Source organism: Carassius auratus, chromosome 27 (genome assembly GCF_003368295.1).
Source record: "Carassius auratus strain Wakin chromosome 27, ASM336829v1, whole genome shotgun sequence".
Classification (NCBI taxonomy): domain Eukaryota; kingdom Metazoa; phylum Chordata; class Actinopteri; order Cypriniformes; family Cyprinidae; genus Carassius; species Carassius auratus.
The window spans coordinates 16,322,363-16,331,780 of NC_039269.1; the positions used below are offsets into that span (position 1 = coordinate 16,322,363).

Here is a 9,418-nt window from a genome sequence, read left to right on the forward strand (position 1 = left end):
AGTAAGATTTCTTGGAGTATGGTTTGACAATAGATTAACATGGAAAAAACGGCAGGAAGATGTAAACGAGTAGTGAATGTGATGAGGTGTATATTGGGCCAAGAATGGGTAGCAGATAGAGTGGCTCTAAAATCTATATACATAGCCATGATGAAATCTTTTTTGGATTATGGTTGTCTAGTATATTGTTCTGCAAATAAAAAATAAATAAATTAAATTAGATATAATTCAGTATCAAGCCTTAAATATGTTGTGGGGCATGTCTAACTTCTCCAGTCTCAGCGGTACAAGTAGAGATGAGAGAAATGCCGCTACAGATAAGAAGACAACAGTTAATGGTGTCCTATTGGATAAACTTAAGAGGTCAGAGTGAAAATCATCCTATAAAAAAGTATTGAGACTAAGCTGGGAACATGAGAAGGAGTGTAATAGCTTTGGATAGAGAGTGGGGAAAATAATAAAAGCAATGAGTCTGGAAGAGGTTGGGTATGCTATAAGAATTCCCTTATCACCAGTACCAAAGTGGGTTATGCCCCAACCAGAAGTCGATCTTAACCTATTAGAAAGAAGACAAAAGAAAGGGCCCGGTGAGACAGAGATATGTAGTGTAAGTGAATATATGGGGTCAGGTATGGAGAGTTTATGCATATATTCACTGATGCTTCAAAAGACAAAAAAACGGGGTATGTGGGATCAGCATTTGTAGTACCCAAGATAAAAGTGGGAGAGAAAAATAGAATATCAGATTGTCTGTCAGTATATACAGGAGAAATGTTTGCTATAACTATGGCAATGAGGTGGATTAGTGAAGTTAAAATATCAAAGGCAATAGTATGTTCAGATTCAAGTGCAGTTCTAATAAGTTTAAATGAGCAGAAGTCAGAAACAAGACAAGAGATGATATTAGAAATTTTGCAAGAACTATATTCATTAGAGCAAAGTGGTATAATTGTAAATTTTTGGTGGGTTCCAGCTCTCATCGGGTTGAGTGGAAACGAAGAAGCAGATAACCTAGCAAAAAACAAAAACAAAAACAACAACAACTGTATAACATGAGAATGTTGACATTCAGTGGGTCTGAAATTCAATCTATTATTAAAAAGAACATTTGGAAAGAATGGCAGGAGCATTGGGACACAGATTCCAAGGGCAGACATTTGTATCAAATACAGCCAATAGTAGGGAAAGGAAGAGAATCAGGTTGGAGCAGAGCAGAAGAGAACATAATCACAAGGTTATGACTGAGGCACAAGATTAAATAGTACAATGCATCTAATAAAGAAACATCCAACAGGACTATGCGAGGTATGTGGCGTTAGGGAAAGAGTTGAACATGCTATAATGTACTGTAGGGAATATAAAGTTGAAAGAAATTAATTAAAGAATGACATAGAGAAAACGGGAGAGCAGTTTTCAATTAAATATATATTGTTTTTAATTCAGATAGATTAATTAAGATATATTCACTGTTACAGTTCTTGATAAGCACCGATTTAAATAAGCGAGTATAAGGTTTTTGTTTGTTTTTCTTTTCTTTCTCTCGTTAAAAGGACTGAGGGTGGACAGAGGAGCTGGAGACGCAGTGTCGGATGAAGCTCGATTAAGAGGGGTTTTAGTGATTTATAGAGATGATAGGTTAATCGAGTTAGAGTGTCAATGGTCCATTTGAGGGATAGGGGGTGGTAATGCACTAAAAGTTTGCGATCCGCCGTAAAACATGAAGAAGAAGAAGAAGAAGAATAAGAAGACATTTGCAATACTGGCTGTGTCCAAATTCAGGGTCTACATCCTTCGGAGGACTCATTTGAAGGATGCTACGTCACAGCGCCGCGACGAAGGCTGTCCAAATTCGTAGGATCCTTCAAATGCGGCCCACAAATGCGTCATCCTTCTCCCCGAATTGGAAGGATGGGTGTGGTGGATCCTTTTGCGTCCTACCTATCCCATAATTCTTTTCAGCAGGACGAAGCGAGCGGTAGATGAGTGGGGGAGTATTATTTTCGATGTTTTTTAAAAACTGGCTTTCCAAAAATATATATTTTCAGTGGTTTTCTAGTTAGGCATTTTGTTTTAGCGTAAAGCATTTTTTATTTTTTTTTTGTACGTGTATATGTAAAAAAAAAAAAAAAAAAAAAAAAAAGTTTACTTTCGTAAACTAGCTTCTTCCTTACTGCCTGTGTGAATATCCCCTTACACACAGCTTATTTGTTAGTGATTGAAGCTGTTTTTAACGCTTCTAAGGACGAAAGAGCAGACAGAAGTGTTTATAAAGCTCCGGGGACAGAACGATGAGCTCTTCACCCGTGTCTTGCTTAGCGCTGTCACGGTTGCTAGGCGACAGGATATGAGCAACGGGTAAGGGAGGGAACTGAAAGAAGGGTAGGCTGTCCAAATTCACAAACACCGACTTCCGGTTTTTGCGGTCGTCGGAGGACCCATCCTCCTTCAACCGGGTAGGAAGGATCCTAAGGAGGATGCAGACCCTGAATTTGGACATAGCTACTGTTGTGTTGCCAGTAACACCTCCATGGTTATTCCCAATGCCTGTAGTTGACTTTCAGGTTTTAGTGAGTATAAATGATAAAAATAGACAAGCATCTAAAAGTTCAATAGTACAGAAATATTTAGATCAGAAATATATGTCAGAAACTCATATATATACAGAAAGATCCTGAAACAAGACACACAGCAGCAGCAATATATGTTCCAAAGTTCAGTATAGAATATCAAAAAGAACATCTAGTCATCTGTCAGTTTATACCACAGAAATGATTGCCATATTTTTGGCTCTTCAATGGGTTGAAGACATTAATATACCGGAAGTAGTAATATGTTCAGACTTGTTTTCAGCACTGTCAAGTTTAAAGAGCGGAAAAAACTTAACTAGACAAGACATTTTGTCAGACATTTTTTTCAGAGATTTTATTCAGAATACAATTAAAAACAATTATTTATTTTGTATGGATACATGCACATATAAGTATATGAGGTAATGAAGTGGTGGATCAGATAGCGAAAAAAAAATTAAAAAGTCCAGACATAGAATTTAATAGTCCAATGAGTAAATTAGAAATAAAAGGGCTAATTAAAAAAGCATTAAAAGATATATGGCAAATTAAATGGGATGGTGAGAATAAAGGACGGCATTTATACAATATTCAAAGAACAGTTGGAAATGAGAGGAGAATTTGTGGGAATAGAAAAGAACGCATAATATCTCGCTTAGAATTGGACACGCTGCACTTAACCAATCTTTATTTATAATAGGTAAACATGAGTCTGGACTTTGTGTAAAGTGTGATCTTTCTGAAACAGTTGAAAATATTTCAATAAAATGTAAAGAATATGATAATGAAAGATTACAACTTACAGAATCAATTAATATAGAAACAAATCAGATCTCACTTCAGAAAATTTTAAATAAAGATGTGGATATTGAAATGTTTCACAGATTAATTATCTCCAAGATACAGAGGTAATAAATAGCATTTAAAGAATTACAACTTAGGTTAGTTACCTATTTCTTTACCTTTATTGTGTTTTTTTTCCAGTTTTCATTTACCGTCAATTCTCCACACTCCATCCTAGTAGGTGGCGGTAAATGCACCTAAAGCTGGTTTGCCAACCACCATAAAACATCAAAGAAGAAGAAGAAGGAAGACGGCACCATTTTGAAGTGGATCTGGGCGTGGTGGTGGTACGAGTGATCGGCGAGGTTTTGATGGATGGCAGCAAATGCAGCGAAATCGATAATTTCAAAATATAAGAAAAATTATAATGGAAATGGACCAGAGACACTAGTTAGTGTTGATGATACAGTTATGGAAGATGATCAAATGGAATTAGGAAAAACAGGGAAGAGAGGAATATAGACATAAGGGAAGATGTACATAGGTAAAAAGAAAAGAAAAAAAAACAAATAGAGGTAAGAAGTTCAGGTGAGAGTGGAAATGAACAGGAGGTGAGGAGTGTAAATTTGGATGAGTTGAAGGTAACATTGAAATTTACAGAAGATGGTGGAATACAAAAGGTAAGTCCAATTGTATTGACGAAAGAGTTGAGGAGAGTAGTTGGAGAAATTAAGATTGCAAAAGTGTTAAACAATGGAGATTTGATGATCATTTTTAATAGTGAAGAGCAACGAAAGAAAATGTTGAAAATTAAAGTAATGTGTAAGCAAGAAGTGGTGAGTAGTAAGATTGTAGGACAGAGGCAGTGGGTAAGTGGAGTAATATCTGGAGTGCCATTAGGAGTATCTATGGAAGAACTTAAAAGTAACATCAACGGAGGAAAAATAGTTGGTGCTAGGCGACTGTTTATGAACAGAGAAGGGAATAGAATGGGGAGTCTTTCGGTTGAGCTTAGGTTTGATGGTGCAATTTTGCCAGATAAGGTCAAGCTTGGATTTATCAGTTACTCAGTAAGGCCTTTTGTGCCTCCTCCTTTAAGATGTTATAATTGTCAAAAATATGGGCAAGTGGCTATGGTGTGTAAGGCTAAGAAACGATGTGCAAGATGGGGAGGGGGTGGGGCATGATTATGGCAAATGTGAAGGAGCAGGACCAAAATGCAGTAACTGTGGAGGGGATCATAGTGTTGCATTTGGAGGATGTGAGGTGAGGAAGAGAGTAATTGAAGTACAGAATGAGAGAGCTAAGAGGGATATAACATATGGAGAAGCTGTTAAAGTGGTTGATACAAGGAATAAAGAGAAAGAAAGAGAGAGGGATGCGCAAAAAGAGAGAAGTGAGGAAACATCAGAGATGGAAGGTAGGATTACAGAAGAGACAATGATTGTAAGTAAAGTAAATTTCTTGTTGTTCATAGCTGAAGTAATTAATTGTACTGCACAAACTGAAAAGAAGACAGCTAAGATTCAAATTATAGTCAAGGCAGCAGAGAGATTCTTAGGAGTAACGGACATAACATGGGTAATGGTAAGGGATGGGCTGATTAATGAGACACAGTCATGCCAGGAAGCATGGTTTGGATAGGAGCATGATTTAACTTTTACAATGGAATGCGAGAAGTCTTGTGGCTAATGGATTGGAGTTTAAAAGTGTTATTAATGAGATGGAAGTTAAACGGATCTGATATGTATACAACACTCTAAAAAACGCTGGGTTGTTTTTTCAACCCAACTGCTGGGTTGAGGCCGTTGGATAGGACTTTGGGATGTTTTAACCCAAGTTTGGGTTGAAAATAAGTTTTAAAAATGTTTTTTTTTAACCCAGCGGGTCTGGGTTGAGGACGCGGACGTGAAGGAGAGCACGCACGTCACGTCAAGATCGTACGTCTCCAGTGCGAGCAGCCACCATTTTCTCAGCGTGATAGAAGCGAGAAGCGAGTGAAAGACTATGGTAAGTAAATATTCAAAATGTAAAGTTATCTTTTATTGTTTACCCGGTTGTATGAAAGGCGGAAGGTTTTATGAAAGGCGGAAACAAAGGAGCTTAACGTTATATATAAATATATATATATAAAAAAAAAAACGGACGCGGTTTTCGCCTCAGACACGGAGGTCTTAAAGGCCATCTTTCAATTTAATTTTATAACTTAATTTATACAGAATATTGCATGGAAATGTAAATTTAAAAAGACATACATAAGAATACATATGTTTTACAACACCCACGGGCAGAAATTAAGAAAAAAAAGTGCCTATTCTAAGCTACGCTCCAAAAACCCGCCTTTTCCCAGAGAACGCGTCATATGACGTAACGACAGGCAAACATAGGCGCTGCAGCCCTGGTTCTCAGTGTGGGTTTACGTAGTCTGAGAGGTGGAAACAGAAAATAGAGATTGTCGTTCTCGTTATTATAGTTATAGTAGGTTTGAGTTGTCACAATGGTGAATTATTGTGTTTGTTTTGGATGCAACAACTCCAACTTGTCTGGCCATCGGGTCCACCGATTTCCAAACAAGAAACACAAAGATTTCCGTGCTTGGATACGTTTCGTCCAGGCAAAGAGAAGCAATTTCGCTGCCTCCTCGTTGACAAGACACACGGTGGTATGTGAAAAACACTTCACACCGGACAGCTACAACCAAGGAGATCTTATGGAATTTCGCATGGGATTTCGACGAAAAGAGTGGGTTAGGCTGGCAAATGGAGCAGTGCCATCGGTGCATGCAGGTCCACCTGCAAAATCTGGCGGGAGTGAAGAGTCTAACGTTAATGTTAGCACTAGGAGAGAATCTGCGCGTCGAAAAAGGGAGCTTTGCACAGTAAGTCTTATAATACCATATATAAATTGTTGTATCGAAATGTAGCTCTGCATGTAATTTCTGCAAATGTATTTTTTTTGACGTTATAATGGTCTTGGCATGGCACGAAAGCCCGCCTAGCTGCCGTCAGCTTACTCTTGTTACACCCCGTGAGGCGGCACATGAGCCTCCTGACACTTATTTTATTGAGCTATTAAGACCAGGTTCCAGAAAATTGTATTTTTTTAATAAAAAATGTATGTGGTTGCATTCGCATATTACTACTCGGTTAAATTCACGCATGAATTTTCCTGCATTTAACTTGTTTTACCGCCCGCCAAATAGATTTTTTTCCCTGCCAAAGTCTTATTTGTTCAGTGAGTAATGTAGATGAACTGCTGCCCTTGTGACAGGGCGCATGTTTAACTGAAAGAATGAGCAGAGCGCGCGCACACTTTTCACCGTCTCCAAAACGCATCCAAGTAATTCTTGGTTTTCTTTGATTAATCGAAGCTGGTATCAACAAGGCACATGCGAGAGAATGCAGCTCGGGACTACTTTGAAAAGATTTTAAAAAGATTAGCAGTCTTTTAAATAATACATGAATGGGGGATTTTCATGAAAGGACTACATTTTTTTTTTAAGTTCAAAGTTGTGATTTCGGTCTGTTTTCAGATTTTGGGAGAGAGTGCTGCCAGCAAAGACGGTGGCGGTGAACTGCCACTTCAGATCCTGAAGATGATGGAGATGGAGACATCTCTACAATGGACCCTGAGCCAGAAGTGGTCCATCGTGGATCACAGTGCAACATAAGATGTTTACATCGTTCATTAGGTAGTTAGCTTATATCTAGCATTCACCATACATGCCATATACAATCACAAATAAGGATTATGTCAAAAATTTTCATGATCTCCATGGTTACTATTTTGTCATTTCCACTTTTCAGACAGTAAACATTAAAAAATTAAGAACTCCATAATGTTAGAAAAATACATTTTTTACTGGGTTGCATTAGATAGTGCATGTGTTGTTACCAATGAATGTACAATGGTGAACAATTAGTAAGATGAATCTCTTTCATCAAAGGTGTTCAGGAAAAGCCTCAGATGGTGGATGTGGGGACTCCACTGGCCAGTCCTGAACAAAGTGATGATGAATGGTCATTTTCTGATATCATCAACCATTCTGGTGATATGTCATGGAGTCCAGGGGAGGAGATGTTGAGCGAGTCCTCTGAGGAGGAACCAGAAGAGCTGGAATCTCTCACTGACCCAAAGTAAAAACCTTTTTATTAATTGAAACTGTTTCTGATTGTGTATCAAAAAATGTCATAGTCAGAATTAATGTGTGTTTTCCTTTTCTTGTTTTCAGTGCTGTTGACAAGTTCATTGTTTGCCAGAGGCAGTTGCTGTCCTTGTTCACGGTTTGCTCTGCATGCTGCGGGGAAACCCAGGGACACATAATGCACCCGGAAGGAACTTTCATAAAAGTCAAGCAGGTAATGTCTTATTTGTCAACTGTCTATGAGGAGCTGAATTATAGTCTGTGAATGTACAGTATGTATATTAATAATTTGTGTCTTAACTATACAGGTTTTTTACTGGTTCATCTTAAAGCTGCTTGAGTATTGAATCTTGTATCTTTCAGGCCTGCGGAACTTGTGGTTATGAGCGTTACTGGCAAAACCAAGAGAAGGTGCATCGAAACATGCCTGCCTGCAACCTTTTACTCAGCGGTGCCATCCACTTCTCAGGTTGCATGGCTTCTCAGACAATCAGGATGCTGAAGCTGTTTGGACTGCAGTGCATAAGTCCTGGCACTTTTTTCTGCCATCAGCGCTATTACTCTATCCCTACCATCATGCAGGCCTGGAGGAATGAGTTATCACTTAAAAGTATCGATACTAATAAAATTAGTTTTTTTTTCTTTTTTTCTCAATTTCAGGAAATGATGACAGAATGAATATGGCTAAAAACTAATGCAGTCTTGTATAGCAGACCAAAATGTTATAGATTGATAACAGCATTACATATTGTTTGCAAAAAAATAATTGCAAAGATGAGTCATTGTCTTAGACCCATTTGAACTGAAAACATTAATGTCATATATTTATGTTGCATTTCACTGCATTGGGTTAGCTTTGGAGACCTAATGTTCTAACTACTTATCTCGTACAGACTTCTCTTGGCAGCCCTACATTTCAATAGTAATGGCAACAGAGATGTAGCACGAACTAGTGAGGGTGAGGGACGCTACGCTGTTCGCTACCCATGGTTTCGGAAAGGTGGCTGGGTAGTACACCCCATCAAGGAGAAACCATCTTACGGTTAGTAGTTTCACTTAGTTTTTCAATATCTTTTTTGTGTGAATCTATCTATTTTTATGTGAGTCAACCATGTAACTAAATGTTTTCTAAACATTTCTCTCCTCAAGTATACGCAACAAATCTTATGGTCTCTCTGGTAGAGGAATACTGCAAGACACCGCAGGCCCTCTGCTGCACCGCCCCCCTCACCTCTTCCGTCCAGAAGGTTGCCAAGGATGAGGCAGTCAGCCTCCATCTCGCACGACACTCACGTTTTAACATGTAATAAAAGATCAATTTTACCAGTAGTTTGTTTCACTATGGATTTTTTAATCGTCTTCCAAGCGGGGCCACTGAAAACCTTTGTATGTCTGTCCCTCCTCTGCAAACTGCCTCCTTATTGCTGACACAACACATGAAGGTATGGCTTTTCTAATGTTCCTGCCTAGTATTCCATACGCCCAGTGGACAACCTGCCTGTATGCTGTGTATCGGAACTGCCTGTGGTGTAGATTGGGACATATATACATTTTGATCATACCATGTTTTCATAGTAAACAATTCCAATGGTAAATATTGCATGTCCTGTTGGCTGATATTCTACTGTACTACACAACCCCAAAGTTGTTTTTATAGTAAGTATATGGAAACCACTCAGTTTAACAACCTGCTTAACAGGATTTACTATTTTGGTGTAGAAAAGCTATTTTGAATTGCAGTAAAATAATTTTTGCTCAAAACCTACTCTGGTCTGCTGGCTTGAAGAGGGCCATGCTCCTGTCTGAAGTTCATGTATGCTATCTGCAGCACAAAAGGATTCAGACAGGATGCTTCAAACCCTGGATGGAGTGTGAGGCAGGTAATGTCTTCTGGGGGGGATCAAGGTTTTGGACAAAGGACCAA

The 9,418-nt window shown here is 38.5% G+C and overlaps 1 protein-coding gene across 3 annotated transcripts; it reads left to right on the top strand.

Annotated features, from left to right (window-relative positions):
- The first annotated feature begins 6,111 nt into the window (after window positions 1-6,111).
- On the top strand, window positions 6,112-8,824 carry LOC113045663 (uncharacterized). Of its 3 annotated transcripts, XM_026206204.1 has the most exons (7): window positions 6,112-6,228; window positions 6,883-7,041; window positions 7,297-7,486; window positions 7,582-7,708; window positions 7,858-8,104; window positions 8,388-8,536; window positions 8,644-8,824. In XM_026206204.1, exons 2-6 carry the CDS (start codon window positions 6,972-6,974, stop codon window positions 8,435-8,437), a joined length of 684 nt encoding a protein of 227 aa, XP_026061989.1. In that variant the 5' UTR covers window positions 6,112-6,228; window positions 6,883-6,971; the 3' UTR covers window positions 8,438-8,536; window positions 8,644-8,824. The 3 variants fall into 3 exon arrangements, 2 of the variants coding, with proteins under 2 accessions (XP_026061989.1, XP_026061988.1); XM_026206203.1 differs by having other exon boundaries at window positions 7,858-8,536; XR_003276013.1 differs by lacking the exon at window positions 7,297-7,486 and having other exon boundaries at window positions 7,858-8,536.
- Window positions 8,825-9,418: the final 594 nt, after the last annotated feature.